General features: G+C 36.8%; 1 protein-coding gene across 1 annotated transcript in view; it reads right to left on the bottom strand.

Annotated features, from left to right (window-relative positions):
* The window catches only part of NOX4 (NADPH oxidase 4), a 126,258-nt gene that overhangs the window by 44,283 nt on the left and 56,888 nt on the right, over positions 1–25,087 (bottom strand). Inside the window, exons 10-12 of the mRNA XM_006218368.4 lie at positions 24,054–24,218; positions 23,867–23,929; positions 10,346–10,406 (exon numbers count right to left, since the gene is read on the bottom strand). Coding sequence (XP_006218430.2) covers positions 10,346–10,406; positions 23,867–23,929; positions 24,054–24,218 — 289 coding nt within the window. The remainder of the gene's footprint in view (positions 1–10,345; positions 10,407–23,866; positions 23,930–24,053; positions 24,219–25,087) is intronic.

The raw sequence follows: 25,087 nt of genomic DNA, 5'->3' as shown, positions 1-25,087 counted from the left end.
GTGACTTCTTTTTAATATGAAAAAAACAGTAAACACCAAATAGATGCCTCTGACAGGTTTAGGATCTTTTTTTTTAGAAGTTTGTATTATATAAGCCAACGCCTCTAGCAAAATAAACAAACAAGTAAATATAATATGGAGTAAATACAATTAAGAACCTTTTTTTAAAAGATGATTTGAAAAATCTTGCCTCTGTTTCTGCTCTGTGGAAAAAGCAAGAATGAGTATTTGTTTACGTAAATTCATTCCCAGACCTAGAAAAAGATAATGTCCCATCTCTACTGGGTTTCCTTCTTAACCCTGGTGGTCTGTTTCACTCCGCTGGCTGCCAGCTTTGATAGTCTGTACAGTTGAGCGCTGTATCTCAACCAGCAAAAACACAGCATTCCAAACCACCACTAAGCAGGCCGCCATTTCAGCGCCAACAAAACATTTTCACTGTCATGGTGAAAGTGTAATGCCAGAGGAATACATCACAGATAAGAAGTAGCTAGGGGAAGAAAGGATGATAAATCACTTGACTATTCCTGAATGACAGTCTAACCCTTAAAACGTGTTTTCTTATTTGCTCCAATCAGAGACATCCCTTTCTGCTAGGTAGCGTCACTGCAAACACCAGGATATGCCAAGTTCTCTATGTGTATCTTCTCTCCTTCCTCTTCCTTCCTAATGATGTTGACAGCTACATCCCAAAACATATGACTAGTTTCTCAACAGAGTGCCAACGAAAAATAAGATTAACTATTTTTAAGCTCTTGCACGCTGCAGCAGACCATCTTAACTCTTCCTCACTTACTTTATTATCTATTCAAGTGTGTTTCTTGGGGCTCCTTGGCATTCCATGTCCATTATTTAACTGTCCCTTCCAAATTCTCTCAGTATCTCATTTCATGGAAGAGCTTAGTCTTCCTACTCCATTTATATCTGTTTATGAAATCCCACCCTCCTCCTTTGTTCAAAATCGTATTAAGAGCAAGAGCATTTTTACTAGACTCTCTTCCCAAAGTTCCCTTACCCAATTACCTTTGAATCCGTGGAAGCTAAGTATATTCCTTTGTCATGAACATACTTAATGTCTTAGGTAGGTTCATTTGGATGACATCAAAGAAACTTGTCTATACGATTATAATCCATTAAGTTACAATTTTGCTTTAAAAATTACACGTTTTTAGAGAACAGGAACTATATTCATTTAGCCTCCTTTATAAAGTGCTTAGCAATCACATCAAACAAATGAGTACTTAAAAATGTTCCTCATGGTAATGATAATGGCACAAAATCCTTGTCTTTCTGGCTTAGAAATTATTTAGTCCATTAACACCAGATCGGTTTGGCAAAACAACATATTCCTTCTTGACCACCCAGTACATTATTGTCGTATTTTTGACACTGCTTAAGAAATTACGTGACTAAGGAAATTCTTCACTATTCCTATTTCCTTTGTTATTATATAATAAAATCAAGCAGAAAACAGTAGATAACAGAGAATCCAAACTTAGGAACAAAATACTTCAGAATAAAAACATAACAATCCATGCAAACAAACCACTTTGAATGATGACTCTACTTCTAAGTCCAGAAATTGTACAATTTGCTTATTTTCAAAATGAAAAAGCAACATTTTTTTATTGGATGGAAAACAAAAATTTTGTACTTTCCCTATCTTTGGGGTTGTAAAAGGACTGAACTAGAATAAAACTTAATGAGTAGTGAATTGCAATCATTTACTAAGTAGTCTCTGTATTTTCTGTGGCATTATAAGTGAGCTGTCATCTCCTGAAAAATGACAGCATAGATTTCATGTTCATAAACTGAGAAACCAAGGGGAAAACGATTTATCCTTTCCCCTGAGAACAGATGGGCATTTAAATTGTAATATGAATTTCTTTCGCTGATAGAAAAACTTCCTTGAATTGTGAGGCTATGAAATATGGAATCTAACCACAGCTCATATTTATTGAATGATTTATTGCATTATGATAGCAAATGAGTTATGTTAAATTCCATTTAATTAGCTAATTGAATGTCCTCAATGATTTCTACGGAGACTCACATGAGGCTGGAGTTGGCAATGTTTCATTATACACCATAATACATACTTTAAAACATTGTATGCTAATCCTCATTCTGCCCACATCTACCTAGACAGTTATATAAGTAATTGCACATGTATCTGCTACACATCTCCCACTGCTAGTAATAGGCAAATCAGTATAAAGTCAATCACTTTCAGAATTCAGGGGGAATTTAGAAATTGGAAGAATTCAGAAATAGGCCTATTTGCTATGTGCTTTTCTTTGTACCCTCACTCTCTCTACTTACTGGTCTCTGTTTTACTCAGTAGTTCACAGCAATCTGTACCATCCCCAAACTTCTTCCCGGAATTTTCCAAAACACATGATTTTTATAAGGTAAAGCAGTACCCCCCCCCATTACTATTCGGTCTCATCCCCCTGGCCACCAGAGATCACCCCCTCCCGGAAGCTTTTATCTCCTCTGCCTCCTTGACACTCTGATGAATCTCTGATTTGGTGTCTTTCCTTCTCACCTCATCTTTCTCTTTTCCAATCTGTACACGACCAGCAGGGGGACCCATGTATAGTACAAATTTGGTTTCAGTCCCTGTTTAAAACCGCTCAATTTTTCACTAACATCTTTATGGTAAAGACCAAGCTATGCAGCAACTCCTGCCAGCTCCCCCATAACACGACCTCTGGATGCCACCCAGTCTGCCCTCCAGCAGCAAGACATTCTCCTGACACTCCATGACAATTCACCCTTCTGAGCTATGACTCAAGCTATTTTTCTCCCTGGAAGAATCTCCCACTGTGGACAAATTCTGTTTATCCCTAACACTCATTTTGGCCTAGAAAGTCTCCCAAATACCCCTCCCAATGCATCTGCGTCCTCTGTTTTGGTGGACACGGACTGCATTTGTTTATGTGTGGGACGCCTGTCCCTCCTGCTTGATTTTTCATGAAGCAGAGGATGTGTCGCCTGCTTTCCTTCCTTCCTTCCTTTCCTCCTTCCTTCTGTCGTTCCCTCCCTCCACTTAACAAATATTTACATTTACTAGGAACAACCATGTGAATAGGCCCTTGAGTACAATGGTGAGCAAAAAGAGGTCCAGGTCCCTATTATGATAATGCTTATAGCTTATTGGAGAAACTTGTTACACCAATGATCGACTCTGAATATACAGTTACCAATGGAGAGAAGTGCTCTTAAGAAAAGAAATGTAGCGATGGCAGCATATAAGAAACATGACCTGAAATTCTTAGAGGAAGCAGGTCCTGAGCTATGATTTAAAGATACTAGGGACCTATGTGGATAAAGGTGGGAAGGGGCAGTGGAGAGTGACAGGTACATAGAAATCAAGATATATAGATATATAGATATATGGTGGGAGGTAGCAAGAGAAACAAAAGGAACAGAAAAACTAATGGTGTTGTTGCGCAGAGAAGAAACAAATTGAATCAAGATGAGAGGTAGGTCAGGGCCCGAGCAAGGAGGCTGTTCTAGGCCATTGTAAGTATTTTTTTCTTTATCCTAGGAGTAATGGGAAGCTATTAATGTGTTTGAAGCAAAAGAAGGGATTTAACTTGATTCATGCTTTGAAGTTTCTATGGTTACAGTGCAGAGAATGGATTGGAGATGACAGCTATAGTGAATTTAATCAGGAGTGGACCAATGCTGGTTAAATCCAACTCCCCACCTGTTCAATAGCTCACTGAAGAAGTGGGCCGACCATGCCTGGAAAAAAACTCACAATTATTCTGACTTGTCTCACTTTAAATTTTGGACCATGCATCTCAGTGAGCCTCTTAGCACAACTCAGAAGGGCCACCATGCTTCACTCATCAATTTATTATTTCAAATGATACATTACACCTTCTTCCTTTTCCTCAAAACTCAGTGTACTTACCCCCTTCCTCATTCTCAGTGATAACCTTACTATTTACTTCACCAAAAACACAGAAGGAATCAGAAGAGAAATTCCATTCCTTTCCAACCTGTCTGTAGCCATGCTCTGCAACCAATTCCTCTGTCTTCCTATGAAGCATGAACTGCCCAGCTGACTTATCTAAGGTCAACTCCTCCAGTGGTATGTTGGTACCCAGTCCTTCTGGAATCCATTAGGAGACCCTCGAGGACTTTGCTCCCCTAATTATACCCTCTATCTCTCCAGCATTATCAATGTTTCCATTTCTATTTCATTCTTATTATTCATATTGATTCCAGATGTATATAAACATAATAGTTCACATTAAATATATGTATATATTTATGCTATACATACTCTAACTTATATCTGCCTTGTCCCGATAGCCTCTCCACTCAACTACTACCCTATTTCTTTACTTCATTTTATATCCAAAATCCTTAGAATTTGTCCAGTGGTGTTTTGGCAAATATTTGATAGCCAGGTCTTTAAAATTTTTTAAATTCCTGCTTTATGGTGTTTGTCAATTTCTTTGGAATAAATCTTCACATTGTAGAAGATCTGAAGCTATCAAACATAACTTCACTGAATGCAGAGTTGGAAAAGACTAACCCAATGGCCCCCTGCGCTCACACGAGCTGGCCCCAGCACACTGCTGGGCTTCTCTGTGCTTACCATCTCTCATTCTTCCCTTACTACTGTTGTCTCTGGAACCTGCCTCAGTCAGGCTTCTGTTCCTAGTACTCCATTAAAAACATGATTCTTAAGGACATTAATTCAGCCTCATTTCACTCCACTTTTCAGCAGCATTTGTTTCAATCGATCCAGTCCTCTTTTCTGAAACGCCATCCTCTGGTGTCCAGGACACAGACGTGCCTGGTTGCCTTCTTATCTCAGTAGCCACTGTTTCTTCGTCACCTTTGTTGAGCTCCACATGTTGAAATGTCTCAGGGCTCTGTCCTCTGTTAGATTTCTTTTTTATCTATATGCACATTTTTTAAGTTAGTTACTCTCATGGGACAATGCCCGCTCTTAGAGGCAGTTCTGAGAGCTTTTGAAGGCAACTTGGTTCTCATAATGATGATAAAAAAAAAAATTACTGAAATTTAGAGAATAGGGGTCAGAGACAGCAGACATCCTGACATGCTGTAGAGAACAGCATGCAACAGGAACTGTCTCACAACCTAAATGCTTTTTAAATGACTTGCTGGACGTTTATGTAAATGAAAAATTCACTAATAATTATAAAAGATGCAACATTTTTGCATGATTTGAATTCACTGAAATTTGTAGGATTGCAACCACCCGGTAAACTGAAATAATACTGTACTTTGTTGTGTCCAGAACTCAACCAAAAGATGTTCACCATTTCGGAAAAGCACATCATAAAGAAATTAGTGCTCACAGTATTTGAATTGTATTGGGAGCCTGCATTTAGAACTGTCTTATTCATGACCGCTCTGTATACGGGTACAAGTCACCTATTTCAATATGACTTCTAGTGTAGTCATGCTTGAAAATTTAACTACTGAATGTAAATAGTTCACTATAAATTATTTACATAGCTCATTTACACTAGGATTAAAACATTATATTGATTTTTAGATAAATCATTTGTGTACATAATATCTACAAACTGCATTTTAAGAATGTAAAGTGGGCATATAAAGTGTTATAAAATAAGGTGTTGGATCTCACGTGATGGAGAATTACTGCCCTGTGTGATCCAATCTAGTTCAAGGCTTTAAATCCATGAAGATACTAAAGATTCCCAGATGCAGATACTAACTACTATATATAAAATAGATAAATAACAAGTTTCTACTGTATAGCACAGGGAACTATATTCAATATCTTGTAGTAACTTATAGTGAAAAAGAATATGAAAATGAATATATGTATCTGTATATGTGACTGAAGCATTGTGCTGTACACCAGAGACTGACAACATAGTAAACTGACTACACTTCAATAAAAATATATATTAAAAAAAAAAAAGAAGAAGCTACTACCATGCATACGAGCTAGTGGGACAAAAGGTGTAGATGAGGCTACCAGAACCCATAAACCAGGGCCATATGGCAGGAGACAGAACCACCACTGAGGCAACTCAAAATGATGATACATCTCCCCTCCATCAACAAAGTTTAACCTGTTTTCTCAGAAGTTCCACCTTTCCCCTCTTCTCCCTAAACTCAGTCTTTTTTTAAAAAACAAAAAAAAAACCCTCAACCTGTCAAACACTAGACAATATGTATTACAACAAAATGGATAACCATTCAGAGGGAGACTCCAAAATCATGCTTTTTATCTCAATCCAATTAAAATCCAACTCCCCCTAGAGCGGACAGAGTCTGATCCTCCCCTCTCTGATCTCACTTCCCACTACTATCCCCCTCACTGTCTCCATTCCAGCCTCACTGAGACTCCTGCAGCTTCTTGAATATCCAAAGTTATTCCCACCCCCAGGGACTTTGCACGTACTGTTTCCTTTGCCTAAACATGCTTCTTCCTGAAATCCACTTGATTTATTCCCTCATCTACTTACATGTCTATTCAGGAAGTCCACGCTGAACACTCTATCTAATATAGCACTACCATCCTCCATCATTCTTATTCCCTTACCTTTCTCTGTTTTTCTTTATAGAACTTGTCACTGTCTAACACGTTATATATTGATTTGTCTTTTTGTTTGCTGGAGGTCTCTAACAGACTCCAATACAGTCTGTATAAGGGCAGGGATCTTGTCTATTTCATCAATGCTGTATCTCCAGACACTAGCGCAGTGTCTGGCATAAAGTATTTAATAAATATTTGATTATTAGCCAGAAGAACAAATAGTTTCAATGTTATCTTCTACAAATGACTAGCCATTATAATCTGCTAGTCATAGAAACAACAATTTGCCAGTCTCGTTACAAGAAGAGTATTTCTAGTCACTGTAGATCTTTTCTTCTGGCACATCCTTCAACAGCAGTACTTTCATTGTTTTGTTTTTTCACAACCAAAAGCCATTCACAGGTACATACAGAGCAAGGTAAACGTCATAATTGTTCTAAAACATGTCATTATGTGATAATAACATTTTTACAATTTAGAGTAGTCATAATCTGACTTAAAAGAAGCTCCCCAAGTGAAAAAATACTTAAAATATATTACGCTTATTCTGTTTGAATCTTTTCTTAAACAATCAGCTAGATGGAATATGAAACAAGGCCAGCTAATACAGTGATGTAAAAGTAAACAGAGATGGAGAGATGAGTTATCACCTCTTTTGGCCCAGTCTTTAACTAAAGCTCTATCTAAGATTACTTGTATTGTATCAATGGATTATGTGATCAAGATGAATTTATATTATATGGCCCTGTTTTCCCAATTTTAACCCTCAAGTTAACTGCATCTTTTGATTGTACCAAGATTTACCAACAGACAATGTAGAAACTGATAACCAAGATTCAAGGAAAAACTGTATGTGACACATACAATAAGCCCTTTGTTGCCTGTTTATCCAGTTACTGTCAATCCATTAATTACTGGATGGAACAATGACAACATTTTTAGATTAATTACATATCGATATTAGGTATGTACTCTTTTAGAGTAAAACTCAAAACTTCTCTAGAGTAAGCTGCTACTTATACCATTAAATCAACCAACAGTGTAACATCTCAGACACTACTCAATAGTAATAATACTTAATGAAGAAAGTAACAAGACATTTTGGACCATTAGAATGATAATCAAGCCAACTGGCAATCAGAATGTGATCATATATTTGAAATTGGAAGGCAGAATTCATTCTAGAAAGGCGACAAAATGCTAATTCAATGCAAAGTGAAATCTGCTTGGATCATTCACTCTGCTCCTCTGCCATCATCATTTCAAGGAAAAACCTAAACTGTGTTTAAGAAGTCTCAAGAATCTTCTAAATTTAATGAGTCTTTTACACACTTAGGAGATGCAACTAGAGGTCTGGTTAAAATAAAAAGCCAGACAACAGATCCAAGACTCTGATGCCTCCTTGTCCTGTGTTAGATATGCTCTTTGATCTCTACAGCTGGATAGTCCTGGATTAGGCCCCTGAGGTGGTCTTGAACCTGTTCTTGATACCTGCCCAGGCAGAACATGTTTCAGGAAAGAAAAAGTCACTGTGAAATCTCTTTAAGTCAGCTTAGAAAAGTAAACCTCTGACTTTCAACTTCCTAAGCAGCTCTTTGATATTTTCTGTACCTATTGCTCTTAATACTGAGTAATACCTAATAATCAATTCTTTTAGAATAAGAAAAAACAATAATCTTTTATCTCAGCAGGGATAGTCCCATTTTTGCTTCCAATTATAATTCTATTCTTTTTAAAACAGCAAAAATATTTTTGAATCAAAGTGCCAGAGAGTGGCAGAATTATTTAGTGGTGCTCTGCATGAATGCTTAACATTTTTTTCCAAATCAACAAATATTTAAAGTCAACCACCGAGAAAGTCTATTAATTGAAGAGCATCTAAGCGTGGAACTGAACTCTCTGAATAAATAGAATGATCTTGTTTCTCCCTCAATGGCACAATATATAAAAAAAGGAGGATAAAATTAAAACTATTAAGTGTTCCTAATACAGAAGATTAAAATAAATGATAAGATAATGATTTAGCTTAATGAGCTACTGACAACGAAAAATAACCTGATGAAGAAACTGAGTAACAATGGCTAGTAATAAGCCATGATGAAGTTTCTGCTTACCCTGATGAATTAAATTATGACTGCATTATGCTTGTTTCCCTTCAGATATAGAATTCTATCAATTACCATTCATTACTGAAGTCAATTCTTACTATCTTGGGATTATTACCAGAGAAGAACTTCACTCATTCTTTATTTGTCAAACAGCACAAAACAATTCTGCTTATATTAACTAATTCTGCACTTACGAAAATTACTACTTCCATACTGCCCCAGTATTTTTCTAACAAACAGTGGACTACCATGATCTATTTTGAATGCTATCAAATGAAGAATATAGATTTAAGCCTGATTTTCTGTGATTCCAAATAGGTCATTACTGCTCAAAAATCTTTGTATTAATAATTGTTTCCCCATTAAATTCTATGTTGCACATTTTCTCCACTTCAAGTCTCCAATTCCAAGCTTACTGCCCTTTCTATAGAAATAGAATTTTATACACACAATTCTTTTAACTGTATCAGCCCTTTCAACGGTCCTTCCTAAAATATCCCTTTCTTGTCACATAATAACTTGTCCTTGTCTGATGTTTATAGAAATTAGTTCCACCTTTCCAATACTAACTTCTTAAGCTGTGCTTATAAATACATTCCTTCTCGTCCCCAGTTTCCAATCCGACTCCTCCAGTGACTTTTCCTCCTCTGCCTCCCAGTACCAATAAGTCTGCCCTTGATTCTAATCCATTCAACAAGCAAGTTATCAATACCATTTTCATTATGACAATCTAAATCCTTCACAGGTTCCCCAACATCTCTAAGTTGTTCTAATATCTTGTCAACACATTCAAGATCTTCACCAGGTTGGCTCCCCCAGAACAGCATCTTTGCTTGCTAGGCAGGATGACTTGCCCTTCTCAAACACAGTCTACTCACTGCCTTACCTGATTTTTGACAGTGCTGTGGATTTCACTTAAATGATCTCTCTTCATTGGCTTCTCTTATTGCCCTAGATTACATTGAATCTGCCTTTTTTTCCTGATATCCTATAGTTTTCACAAACCAACCCCTAGTTTGGCACTCGATTAAAAATTATTTTTATTTACATTTGCATCCTTTCCTTTGAGAAATCTATAAGATATAAGAATGATTGATGTGTCTTTTATTTACTCAGAACTCTTAATACAATGCATCTCTCAGATAATAAAAATTTATTGAATAAATGAGTGAAATATCATCAACAGACCTACTATTATGAATGACCACTATTTAAAGATGTTGTAGAGATGCTCTATATACAGATCATACCACATAAAAAGTCATGCAAGAACCGGAAGATTCGTGTGATCTCAATCCCAGGTGTTGATTACTTTGAAAGTAAAACTGACCACTAATCACGTTTTCTAAAAATCACGTTTTCTAAAAAACACATTTCAGTTTTCCCACTATTGCCAGCACCTCAGAAAAGCAGGTAGAAGTCTATGATTTACAAGCACAGTGAACAATACATTATTAACAATTACTGACATCAAAAGTATTCCAGTTTCAAAAATGCACCTTACAAGGAAAAAAAAACCATAAATGTCAAAACTGGACAAGCAAAACTGGACAAGGAAAACAAAACAACAGCTTGAGAACACGTGCACATTTCTATACATGCTGGTAGTTCCACTACTTCAACACATTCTCATTATTTTCAAAGCATGTGTCTTAAAACTCTATGTTCTACATACCTGTCCAGTCTCCTACTATTTTAAGGTGGACCCCAAATGTTGCTTTGGTTTCAGTAGGACACTAAAAAAATAAATAAACACTAGAATCAATTCTGAATAATAATTATGTATTACCAGAGTATGATTTGATTACCACTTTTACTCTCACAGCAAATCTCCAAAATCAATAGAAAAGAGAAAGGAATGGACTAAAAAAATTTATACAGATCCTCATTAGTGGAAGAAAGAAAGCAATGCTAACTAGTCAAGATGACAACATACGTTTCTCTAAAAGCCCTTAGGTATTTATATGAAACAAAAAATACATATATATACAGAGTCTAAACCTGCCAATATATTACATTTAACCACAAATCTTGCTTAAGTATCTTTTGAGTTAAAATATTTAAGACGACACAGCTATTAAACATGAAGGAAGAAATGGAGATTAATGATCTTAGTGTGTTTTTCTCTCCAGATATCAATATACACTTCACATCATAACAAATTTCAGGGAAATGAAAAAAAAATACTTATCAGTATGACCTGAATTTCCACGTCCAAGGAGGAAACTCCTACTGAAAGAGCTCTATTCATTCCGTCCCTTAATTCTCTGAAGAAATCTGGAGTAAATGGGCAAGGGCACCTAGGGAGGGGAGTGAGCTGTGGTACTGGTGGTAAGAAAAAGTATCTGTGGTCCCACGTTTAGAAACTATAGAAAACAGCCATAGAGTGAAAAATGAGAGAATAATTTTTAGCTCACAGTATGAAAATGCAGAATCCCCTTTTGTTTTACAGAATCCCAATCCCTTTTGACAATTCCAAGATTCAGAATTTCTGAAAAATGAGTTTTTTTTCCATAACTTATTTGGTGGTACTAGCTGACCTGAATTGATGGTAAGGTGCTGACAGGAGGCTAATAATTCTGTATAAAAATTCATACAGAAGTTTTTTCCTACAGAAATAACCAATTTGTTTAAGAGTGCTACCTCAGATTCTGCTAGAGAGCTTAGGTAACATATTATATATGCATACCTTTTAAAATTCTCGAAATTCTGCATTCTGAAAATACATCTAACATAAGGGTTGTGGGTAAGGGATGATCTGCATGTGACTACCCAGTGTTCACTGAGCATCATGTACCAAGGGCAGTGCCAAGTGCCTCGTGTCTCATAATAACCTCACAGTAACCCTGGAGAGTTGTCTTTCATAGTTAAGGAAATTGAGCAATTGAGACTTAAAAAAAACTAACTTTGCTCAAGATCATACAACTATTAAAAAGACAGGACAGAGTTTGGATCCAGGTCCGTCTGACTACATAGTTCTTAAGTATGGCAGGCCACCGTCTCCACTAAAGACACGGAAAATGGATCAGGACTGCATGAGACAGCAAATGGAGTAGGAGGGAAAGAGGATTTGTTGAAGATGAGTAGAATCAATGTACGACACTATGAATTAAGGGGAAAAATGGGCCAAAGTTACAGCACAGATGAAAGAAAACAGCAGTGGTTCTGAAGGCCCCGTGATAGAGGATGTGTTACATGAAGCCAGTTGAAGAGCCTCAAGCTCACTGTGTTGACCAATTAAAATAGGTCACATAAGGATGCTCTAGGGAGAAATAAAGGAAGATGACGATACCATGGAGATACGTAAATAACACATCAAAGAAGAAAGGTAGCTTGGAAATTAGTAAAAACACTAAATAAAAAGGTAGGTATTAATCATTTGTTCATGACAAATCATAAGCAAACTAAAAGACACATGATCTAGCATATACTCATGGTAGAGAATTAATGTAACATGGAATTTCCAAACTACTCTTCCTTAGTGTTTCTAACAGGATTAGTACTGCCAGCACTAGTATAAAATATTAAAATAAATGAAAATATTATAAAATGATACTATTTAAATCTAATTTATGCTATTAAAATGATATCATTTCATTTATAATTATGACTAATATTCAATTATTTATTTATATTCCAGTTTTTAATAACTCTGAGATCAATCAGTTTTGTCATTAGCAAATCTCCAAATAAGATGATGTGATCTGTAAAAAACCACCCACCACTTTTCCTTAAGGCTGAGCAGAGCCTCTATGCTGTAAAAGTTGTAGGTCCCAGAAAGCAAGAACGCCACAGAGTTCCAAGCTACCAACTGATAGTCTGTATGTCTCTTGATGTTTCCCTGACCATGAGCTAAGTCTTAGGTTATGGAAAGAAGGTCTAAGCCAAGGAGATAGAATAGGGAGCAAAAAAAAAGTTAGTCTTTGTATGTCTGAGCATGCACCTGGCTTGATTTAATCTTACAACGTATTCCAAAGGCAAATGCACATTTTGGCAAATATTCCTATCTCTCTTCTATTCTTTCAGTGCGACGTTGTAAAAGGTAATTACATATGATGTTTAACATCCCCTCAGGTCTTACAGGAGCCTACAGAAGTGCTGGCCAGTGTACCAGGATGGCTGTTAAGGCTTTTCTCGTTGTGAACAGATAAAACACAATACTGCTTTTCTCAAACTCCTGGGGATGATGCCTTTATAAATTGTTGATACATTCTCAAACTAGCTAGGAATTAAGAAGGCAGATTTTAACAGAGTCTTTGCTCAATCACATCACCCCAAATTTGAAAGGGGCCTGCACAGAACAACACACAGAATGGCTTCAGCACGTGTGGTTTGAAACAATGACCGAAGATCTTAGAATCACGTTTTAGTAGCTTTGAACAAATACTGTTCAGATCCACAAATGTTGTTTAAAGCACAGCGTAGTGATTCTTTAATGTTTTTAAAAAAGTTTAGAAAACTTCTCAAAGGGAGGAAATAATACAATATTCACATCTATGGGTATCTTGCTTCTCTTAGAATATTAATAAAGAAAAATGCTAACAAATTTTCAGTTACAAGCAGGATAATACAGGCAGTTAAGTTCACATTATTAAAATAAAAACAGATGTTAGGTTTTTTTTTCTCTGTACATAGAAATACACTGAAGATAATATATAATATACTGTTAAAGATATTAATTTCTGGGAAGTAAAACTGAAGGCAGAAAATAACACACACATTTATTTAAAAAAATTATTAGGTCTTTTAATGTTTATAATTTGAAATATTTTTAAAGTTGAATTTAAAATATAAACACTAAAACATTGCTGAGTCTTACTTTAGTCTCACTTGAGTTTCCTAGATGAAGAGAATGGAGCTTGGCTGATGTTGACTTTAATATAAGTACCAGAATACACATCACCTAGTTTAAGACGAAGAAAATAAAGTGACAGAATTTGCAACAACAGATCTGGAGGAATGTGCACTTTGATATACTGGAGGAAAACAACCATTTCCTTCAAATTATCTGTTCAAAATGGCATTGGGTTTTACTGTGCTCAAATGACTAATGATTTTATAACTGTCCCACAAAAATATCAACAGCTATTACATAATTATCTTACATTTGAGAACAAAATGTAAAAATGATGTCACTGCCCAAGCATTTATTCAACATGGAAAAGAAATTTAAAAGCCACAATGTGTTTGTTTTTATATCAAGAACTTTGCGATTAAAGAATAAAAATAACTCGAAACTGGATGTTACTATATTAAATATTAAATTTCCAGTGTAACAAATTTGTTAAACCAGAAAAAGTAATCTGAGCATACAATGTTCTTTAATCATTATTGTCAGGTCTTTATTTTTAAACTTCTTCTCCAAAGCTCTAGTTTCACATTCTCTATGCCCGTGAGACAATTTCCATCTGAAATTCACTCTAAATGTAATATATCTAAGATTGCTGTTATCTTACTTCCCAAATTAGCTTCTTCTGGTTCCCCTAGGTCTGGAGATGGAACATACATCCTACTAGAACAGAGGCTCAAATCTCAGAATAATACCATGTATCTCTTTTCCTGCCAGTATTCAATCAATTTTGAAGTCCTTTTCAAATAACATACCAAAGAAAATACCTGATCACTGCTGTCTCCTATTCATTAATCTTTTCTGTGTCTTCCTATGGAAAAACACCCCCCATTCTTTCTTTCCTACAGTCTACAACCAAGCACGTTTGTTCCAAATTCTTTCCATTTTATGTTCCATGTTCCTCCTTGATTCGCTCTAATCCAGCTTAACCAACATGGATCAGTTAACACCTATTCTTCTCTCCTTTTTTTCTCCACTTACTAGTCTACTCACTTAGAACACCTTCATTCCCATTTCTCATTCTGAACAGCGATTCCTCAAGGCCAATCTCAAATGCCACCACTTTCATGAAAATAGAATTTTCCCTGCTACAGAAATTCCTCACTGGTCACTGAACTTCCAAATTACTTGACTTTTATCCCCTTAATGATGGTCTACCTCTTTAATTCTGTGTGATTTTTTTCCTGTATGAATATGCTGTAAGTGTCTTCAGATCAAGAACTGTTTCTAAGTCATTATCACATATTCCATAGCATCTTACCCTTAGTGGGTATGCAGTCACATATCAGTTAATAAGATATTGGAAAATTAACCTGAGAATCAATAAGGCTTCTTCAATGATGGGCAATTCTTCCACAATCTATTCAGACATTCAACAAATATGTATTGTGTATTAAAAAGTTTCACAGACTATACTAGGAGCTCGTGTAATTTCACAAACGAGGATTGTTCTAAAAGTAAGAGAGGAGACAATGAGCCAGGGGCACAAAATCCACCACAACTGATGCAACATCGTGACTCTAAACATTTTGACAAAGGTAAAATTTCAATGTTTACTTGTTTACTTTACAGTAAAAAAATTAGTGTTTACTTGTATATTTGTATGAAAAACATGCTAAATATTAGACAGGAAGACACTGAGAAAGTATGTAAATGAGATTTTCACTAACTTCAGTGTGTGCATTTATCTCAGCTCCCTCGAGAAAAACAAAACACTAAAATGATACTCTAGCAGTACAATAAGGTGGACCACAATAGCAAAGGTCGCATGGGGAATGAAAACAACAATGGAGTGTCAACAGACTTTGAAAGGTGAAATATGGATGAGATGGTGGTTTGGGAACTGAGTGAAAAAAACATCCAAAGCTGAAATCCACTACCTTCCAAAGGGGATCGTTTTGAGAAGCAAGCCCGTCTTCCCCACACAACACTGGGAAAACTCAGGTCTCAGAGGCAACAGAAGAAAGCTGGGGTTGGGCTTATCATTTAAAAAAGGAATAGTGTTCATGTCTCTGTATGGGATAGCTTGACCCCCAGATTCACCTCATCCCAAGCACAAGCCAGGCAACTACTCCCCTACAAACCCAAAGACAAGCAGTTCAAGTGGAGGTGAGACAAGAAGGGCTCACGATGCAGGGAAAGCCGGTACAGTGGAAAGTAGAGCGGAGATATCATTCATTTGCTCAGCAAATACGGAATAAAAGTAGACCAGGTGCCTTCTCAAATTTACATATCCAAAACTGAGCTCTACAAATCCCCATCAGACCTGCTCTCTCCACGGCCCTCCTGGTCTCAGCCAATGCAGTTCCAGTTTCTCCGACCAAAAACAAACAAACAAAAAACTTGAGTCTTGTATGTCTTCCATGCCCAGTCTATTAAGAAATCCTGCTAACTTGAACTTCTAAATATATTAAGAACCTGACACCTCCCACCAGCTCCATGATCACCACCCTGGGCCAAGCCACCATCATACCCCAACTGGATGACCACAATAGCCTCCTCGCTGGTCTCTGACTCTTCTTCCCTTCATCTAATTGTAACACAGCAGCCAGAGTGCTCCTGTTAAAAGTGAGCCAGACAGTGTCATTCCTCCACCCAGAACCCTCCAAAGGCTCCTTCCTTACTCAAAGAAAAAACCAAAGTCCTTGCAATGTCATATAAACCCTACATAATCTGACTCCTCATGACTTCTCTGACGCCATCCCCTACCATCCTTTTTCTTAGTATTATTCCAGACACATTGATCTCTGACCTCCCTTCCCCACTCAAACACACACATACATACACACATTCACAAAGATACAAGTCAATAAATATCAAGTATAATCCAAGGTGAAAACTGCCTGGTTTTGAACAGAAAAATGACACAATCTGATTTTCATTTTAAAAGACTCACACTGGCTACTTCCTAAGATTAAATGGTAGGGGAATAAGGGTAGACAGATGGAAACCAGTCAGGAGGCCAGCCAGGTGGTAGAAGATTGGACTAGGGTGGCCGCTGTGGAAATGGGGACCATACTTTGACAGTAGAGGTCAAGAAAATTTGTGAATGGACTGTTGACTGTATTTTTTAAAAATGATAAAAGTCAAGAATGATGTCCAGCTGTTAGCCTGAGCAGCTTGGACAACTGAGCTGGCATTAACTGAAGAGGGAGAAGACTGTGGGTGGAACAGGGTGGAAGGTTGAAGATTAGTTCAATTTTAGACATGTTAATTTAGGATGTTCATTAGATATTCAAGTGGAAGTCCTTGGTAGACAATCAGGTCTAGAACCCTTAATTCTAGAGTTGGGGCCTGGGCTGGAAATGCAAATTTGGGAGACAATGGCATGCAGATACAGCAATAAGACTGGATAAGATCACCAGAGAAAGGAATTTAGCTACAGAGGAAAAGGAGTTCAAGGAATGGACACTGGAGTGCTCTGATACTTAAAGGTTATGGGATAACAAGGAACAGCAAAATAAAAAAAAAAAAGACCAAGTAAAAGTACCCAGAAACCTACAAGAAAAACCAGATGAGTGGATGTCTTGGAAGCAAAATGAAAGCAGTGTATCAATAAACCAAGTGATCAGCTGTGCCAAACGATGCTGAGAAGTCAATCCAATTAAGAACTGGGAAACGGCCATTGGATTTAGCAGTAACATGGTCAACAGAAATGTTTACGTAGAGTGGTACGAGCAGAAGTGTGGATTTAAGAGAGAATGAGAGGAAAAGGATTAAACCACTGAGAAATGGTGCAGTAGCTGGAAGGAGATGCTAAGTCAAGAAAGGAGCTTTTATTCATCATCTTCTCTTTGGTACCTGGGTAAAAAGAGGCACCCCAAATACGACATGAACAAATCAAGTTTAATATTAAACAACAGGTTTGTTCTGAATACATTGACCTATTTAAGTTCATATTTATCCTGCAGGCTCATACTAGGCACTGAAGGAATATTTTCTTTTCCCCTGGAAAAAAGTCAAAGTAGAGCAGTTAGATAATGTCTAAATTTTTAGAGAATTCAGATGCCCTGTTCGGTTTCCTGAACATGAGTGACCTTTGAGAGCAATTTTCACCACTGTGCCTGCTCTGTGGTTAAGACACATCGTTGTCTTGCTAATCTATCATCTCTCCCAGCTGAGTTTCTAAGCTGTCCAAGCAAAAGATTTGTGAAGCACTAGAGAAAAGCAATTCTTAAGAGTAAAATGAATGAGATCAAGACTCAAGATCAAAACAGCAGATGCAGACTTCCTGATTATATTTAAACCCATGGAATTAAAGAAATAATAACAAAAATAGTCTGTCAGTCTTAAGAAATCCATGGCCATTCCTGTCTGGTTTTCATTGAAAACTGGAAAGACTATTCCCACAGTGACTGGTTGAGAGGTTAAAAACAAAAAGCAGAAAAATGATGGCAAGTGCAGGCGTGCTATGTAAAAGCACAGACAATAACAAACTAACCACTAGACTTTCCTGTGACTCATGGAAAAATATGTGAAATCAGGTTATTCAAGCTTAAAAATAATGAATCATACAACTTAGAATACAGATGTCAGGAAAGTAGATGTGAGTTTCTGAGTAAAAATAATAATGGAAGGATATAGAGACATTTATGTAAATGTCAATCAACTGCTAGCATAAAAAAGCAGATTCTGCATTATTTCTTTAAGAATCCATGAAAAAATTAATAAACATAACCAATGTCTTCCTCAGTTAAATACTAAGAGATGTTACATTCTGTAGTCAGCAGGTTTCATGCTTTCTTATGTTTGAGCTTTTTAAAAAAAATCATCTCTGATTTATATCTCTAAATTAGATGAGAACATATCTTAATAGGCTTGTTTTGGTAGAAAATCCAAACTTTGGTAATTACACAGCACAGCTAGAAAACACTTTGAGAGATCAATTACATAGCTGGAAGACAAAATGAAAAATCTACTGAAGTTTTAAGCCAATAAAGGTCCAAAGAAGGAGAAGAATAAAAAAAACTTGAATTTTGGTTCCAAAGTTGTCATCAATTGTGTTACTTGGGTTTCTTTGATCCTTTAAACAATTTATGCTTTAGATACTTCCTTCCCCCAACAACAGCCAAAAAAACAAATAAATCTGGTGTTTGGACTACAAATTTTTAAAGTTTAATGAATTTAGATAAACTAGAATTTATATGTCTCAAAGTTAAGATTAAGCTTTAAAAATAGAATTATCTCACAAAGGTAAATTTTAATACAACTTTTATATACTTATAGATATATAAATGTATATAAACCTATATATATAAATACATATATTTAACTGTTATTTGCAGTGGAAACTCGTGTTCAGGTCCTCTTCCCTCCCACCTCTCTTGCCAACTTTCAAGATCAAAACACTTACTTCTCCAATCTCCCAGCTGCTGAAAGTGTTTCCTGCTGAGAACTTATTACCAAGACCCTCCCCAGGAATTGCCATCCACAGAAGAAGGCTTGCCTGCCCATATCTAAGTGTTAAGTTCAATGACAGTAATTGGGGAGAATAAAGATTCAGCCTCCTAACTCCAAGACAGGGCAACTCTGAACTATCATTTCACCTGCAAGCTCCTGTCCGACCTGCTGATGCCTCTGTTGGGATATAACTCAATTCATCATCTGCCTTGCCTTCTTCGTCCCTCACCCCTCGCCAGCAAACCTCTGAGCACAGTCCCCAGCAAACCTCTGACATGCAAATCTCTACCCCTCGACTGTTTCCCAGGAAACCCAACCTGAAACATCGTTCATCCTACAGGCTAGTAAACCACAAGAGGCAAGGTACCAGTCCCCCAAGGGACTGTGTCTAACCCAGTCTGTGACCCGAGCTTAGTCAGTCATTGCATGCTGGAGAATGAAGCAAAAAAATTCAGTTTATTCCTGTTTTGATTGTCCAGTCATTACTGGAAATAAAAACCATAACACGGTTTCTTACTGACTGAGAACTTACTATATGCCAAGCACTCTGCTTAGCATTTGATTGTATCTTTTTAATTCATATTCACAATAACTCGAGAGAAAAGTTACTATTATTATCCATATTTTATAAAGAAGGAAATCAAAGGTTAAGTGTGTTAATTATCTTGTCCAAGGTCATAGTACTAATGAGTGGAGGACCCAGGTCTCCAAACCCAGCTGTCTGGGGTTCCAAAATCTACTGTCTAATACTACACTGTGCCCTCTGATCTCCATCAACTTCTGTCAGCAAACATGTGCCTGCTAGTTCCACCCTGAGACAATGCAAGTGCCAGAGCAGAAAATAATTGCAACTTCCTGGGAAAACCCACCAAATTAGCACGTCTTCTTGGGCAGCAAAGTCAATATCAAGTATAAGAAATGCTGAAGCATTTTAAGTAATTAAAACTCTAACCAGTGGGTTTCTAACTAAATCAGTACTTAAAACTTACCTTTACTTTGAAATAATGAAAAATACTATGTTGCTTCTGTGCTTTATCTTTGTACTAATTTTTGGGGGTATTTTCAGTTGTAAAAGCTTCACCTCCACTTAAAAATGAGATGAAATTCAAGCTACTGAATCTGTGATCAATGTATACGTTATAGATTTGATTTTTCCTTATTCTGGCACAGTATATTAAAATAAGTATTAGACTTTTCTAGCAGGGGAATTTATTTGACTTTTCAACTCTCTCCACAATATTAGAAGATCTTAGCAGTGTGGACAATCTAATACTCTCGACTGCATATTTGTCTTGAAAATTGATTTGTATAGTTCAGTAAATTTCTTTTTTAAATGGTAATTCTTTTTGTTGACTCCAGTAAGTACGTCCAAAAGCGACAGGAATTTTAGAAATATAGATGCCCTGAACATGGATGGGTGGTGAGACAGAAGAGAGACAGTGCAGAGGAGCTAACGACACTTCAGCCAGGCGGGGGTCTGTGTTTACACCTCACCTGTGCCACTAACTAGCTGTGTGTTATTTAATATCGCTGAGTCACTTTATTTTCTGCATCATATAGAATTAACAATACATGTCTCATAGGAATATAGTAGAACTAAATACTGTAACATTTTCAGGAACCTCTTAGGCATTTAATTAGTAGGGACTATTATCCTTGACAAAGATGGATATGTACACACTTTTCAGTGGGAATCAGCATACGGGAAATTATTTTGTTTCGCTTTGTTTTATTTCAAAGGAACCCTTCAAGGAACCATCCAGTGAAAATGTTTGAAAAGCATGCATTTTACATGTAAGTGTCAAATAGAAGTAATTGGACAAAAAAGAAGGAAATGGCAGGAAAAGGCAGTACATTAACATAACAGCATAATGTAAAATTTAGCTTAGAAATGTTTTTGCCTTACTTAAATTCATTTCCAGGCAGCAATAAGATTCTCCTCTTTTTCCCTCATGAAAACAGAAACTCCCTTGGGGGATGGTATGCGTAAGCCAGCTAGCATTCCCCCCAAATCTGGGAGGGCTACAATCCATTTGCTAAGCCTACAGAGTACATGGTACATGGACGGCCTGATAAAAAGAATTTCCTTTGCCTTAGAATTTCTTTTGGATGCCAACTATTGTTATAATTAAAATATCTGTGAGATAGAATTCTTCTTAAAACAATTAAACCTTAAGTTGAGCTTTCATAGCGCATAATCAAAACATACAACAAATGATGTTTAAAATAAGGTAAATGTGAATACAAAACCTAACCTTGCAAAGTCAACATCCATTTCCACCTACAGGTTGCTAGGCAAACCTAAGAAATATTGATAACATTTGTCAAATGAGCACAAAATTTAGGAACAAGTAATTTCCCCTCGTTAGCCCCGAGAATGGGGCAGTGGAGGTGAAAAATGACCTGCTGGCTCTGACCAGCTGTTCTCCACCAATTGTTTCCCTTCTGTTTGGTGGTTCTTCCTCAGACACCTTTGCCATTAGCACATTTCCCTTCCTCTTCTTAGCTAAAGAGAAAGAGCCACCACGACCTTAAAGATTAGACTCAAAACCCGACTGGAAGGCTACTATTTCACTAAGAGCCACTTCAACCACAGCGTTTCTTCTTTCTTCTTAATTCCTCCAGCTTTCTTTTTTCCTCTGGCTTCACCTTCCAAGTAACAGAAGGGAGGAAAAGACAACCTATGAAGTATGTGTCAAGGTAGGTCCCAAACACTAATAGTATATTAACTTTATATTTATAAATATATTTATCTGTTTGCTTTGTGTACCAGAAACTGTGCTATAAATGTATCTTTGCAAGGGCTCTTGGAGCCTATGGTCTAGGAGAAGACAGGCATTAAGCACATCATTTCATGACACTAACTGTTGAAGAGAGTAGACGGGGTCTTATAAGAGGAAAAGGTCAAGAGATTGTGTGGTGTTTGGAGTATGAATAAGCGGAAAAGCACTGGTTGGTTCCCAGGGCAAAGAGACTAGTTTAGACAAAGACCCAAAACTGGGAAAGTAGAAAAGGTTTAAATAAAGGGTGAAGAACATCTCAAAACCATTCATATGGTAAGAGGCACTATAAATTTTCAGAAGTGATATATACTAAGCACTATTTTCCAAACTCTTTAAAGGTCTTTTCTTTCTTGTTCTTCTTAGAGAACTTTCATGTTCTCTGAAGAGAACGGAAGGAGCGGCTTAGAAGAAGCAGAAGGAACAAGGAAAAATCCTTTCTTAATTGAAGAAAGCAAGAGAGAAGAGAAGCTGTGATGGACATCGGGTCCCAGGCAGCCAACCTCTTTGCCTCCATGCAGCGCACTCCTGAACTTGAATCTTCTGAAACAAGCTTGCACCGACCATGTGATAAAGGTTTTACACACATTATTTCATCAAACTTATATTGCCAATACGCCTTCCAGATAAGTATCATTAAGCACTATTTTGCCGACGATGGGACTGAGGCTTAGAGGGGTCCAGAGATCCACTCACAGACAGAACTAGTAAGTGACAGAGTTGTGACTGAGTTGCAAAGTTCATGCCCTTTGTGTGAATATTTACCCCTCTTTTACTGCACATATAATTTGGTCTCCTTTCTCAACTCTCTCTCCTACTTCTGATCCTTGCTCTTCTGTCTGTGCCCTGCATTCCCTTCTTTCCTTTTCTTTTCCTTCCAGCTGTGCCTCAAGCCAGCTACAGGGATATCAGAGCTCTCACCCAGTCGGCTTTCAGGAGGCAGGTCAGGCCACATAAAGCATCTGCTTAAAGCCCTTTCATGTTCTACACAACACTTTATTTCTCCTTTGCCCTGTGCAAGGGTCCTAGGCCAACTGAAAGAGATTAGAGCTAGAAGCCTCTGCTCATTGGGTACCATAGGTGAAAAGTTCCTGGATTTTCTGTTTTGAGAGAGAGTAAAAGTTTTCAGTGATAGAGTTCATTACACTATTCTCAGTTATTTTTCTGCCCCTCCCAGTAACTTGTTCAACTTTATTTGCATATCATAAGCATATATTTAAACATTTGGTCCCCATCTCAGTTACCCTTGGTAGAAATTGAATAAAATCTTAACCCCCATCATCCATGGGGACTATTCAATAAATTACAGTTTTTTCCTACTGTGACATATTACGCAGTCATTAGAAAGAATGAGGCTGTACAAACACAGTAACATGGAAAGTTGGCTATGGCGTATTGTTCAGAGTGAAAAGAGAAAATTATAAAATAAATGATCCAGCAAACAAAGGCCAAATGCCTATATATGCCAAAATACATAGGAAAATGTTTAGAATATATGTCAAACTTGAGAAAAGGACTGGGGAGTGGGGAAAATGAGGGAGACTTCCAATGTGATCTTAAGTGCTTTTGAGTTGCTTACTTCCTTATAATGCACTCATACTACTTGTATAAGGCAAAAAATAATGTGAATCAATGAGCCGAAATATTTGATGATGCCATTACTTAGCTAGATTTTTCCCCCATTATTTGTTTCATTTTATTTTTCTGACTTCAGTTTTCTTTTCCTTCTTCCTACACAGCCTGGGTGCCAATTACACTGGGCTTTTTCTTTTCTAAACATGTTCTTAGGTTTCACCTCAACTCACAGTACTCTCTTTTTCCTGAAATGTAATCTCTTTAAAGAAATCAAGCACATATTATATTTTGGTACATACTTCATAAAAGGAAGAGTGCAAATATCCAGTAAATTTTCTGCATTTTGAATCAACAAGGTTTAATATATTAAATATACTAAAACCTGAAGTTTAAAGTTGTAGAAAAACAATAAGTAGTTACAAAGTTTCTGCATAGATCATTATCTCTTTGTAAAAAGATGGCTCACTTAAACATTAAGTGTATTGCAATAGCCTTGAATAATTACCAGAATGAGGTGGAGTAGACAGACACTAAGAGAAAAAAAACACATTTCATTCTAAAAATTAAAAAAATCAAGAAACAAGTTTCTTACCATTGTGAGGGTAAATGGATGGTTTTCTAATGCAGACACGCTGGGACAATGTAGAATAACATACTAAAAAGCAACAAAAAAATTGTAAATGACCCAAAATGAAGTTCAAATATTTCAATGATGCTAATTTTCAAAACATATATATAAAGATAAAGGGTATTTTTAAAGTTGCTGGACACTGACTCACCTGGCCAGGTCTTGCTTTAAAATTTTCCTTGACCATTCGAATCTCCATGACATCTGAGGGATGACTTATGACCGAGATGATGGTGACTGGTTTATTGCTCCGGATACACCTGTAAAGTCTTTCAGCACAATACAGGCACAAAGGTCCAGAAATCCAAAGCCAAGTCTAATGGAGAATTTTTGAAATATACTTTAGGAAATACTTATAGAAAGCTGTTTGTCCTGGCCAATTGCTTGTTTGATGCATTACAGTAACAATAGAATAATAATATTTTAATCTGTATTTTGAATAATAAAGTGTAAAGGAAAGTGAGTGAAAAACAACAGATGCTCACTGCAACTTATTCAAAGAGTAAAGAATAAAATAAAAGGGAAAGTCATGTCAAGATCCTACCCTCAAGCCATTGCCCAGGGTATAACTACCATTGACAGGTGAGCATGCATTGTTCCATACATCCTCCTTGCACACAACAAATATATAACGTATATAAGCAATATCTTTCTCTAGAGAGAAGAAAGGGAAGTTAAAAGCTCAAATAAATCTGAAGATGATTTTAGAAAAAAATATGCCAGTCTAATGTTTGTTAATAAAGAAAACTCTAGATATTTTTAATACGCATAATTTATATGCATAATGTCCATGTATAAAACATATATCCAATGCAGGATATGTCTCTGCACATATTTTAAACATAGGTATACTAAGTGTGTTGTTCACAGTTTACTTTTACATACTATAATACAAACAGAAGGTAATTAGATAGAATTTGGAAACTGTGACAATTTCACATGTATGCTGGAGGGACAGCCCCGATCCCAGGATAACAGTAGAGCCTGGGTGTCCAGCATTCCTCCTACAATGGCACACTTTCTCTCCCTCAACAGTTGAGACCTCCAACCCAAACTTACTTATTTCTAACGGAGGTCCTGAGGAATTAAACCCAGGACCTTGCGCACGCTAAGCATGCTCTCTACCACTGAGCTATTTCCCTCCCCACTGCCAACTTATCTTCATGGTCACTTTTTTAAACCTTA

This window comes from Vicugna pacos, chromosome 10 (genome assembly GCF_048564905.1).
Source record: "Vicugna pacos chromosome 10, VicPac4, whole genome shotgun sequence".
Lineage (NCBI taxonomy): Eukaryota > Metazoa > Chordata > Mammalia > Artiodactyla > Camelidae > Vicugna > Vicugna pacos.
Note: the sequence above shows the minus strand (reverse complement) of the source record. Positions and strands in the feature narration are given on the sequence as shown.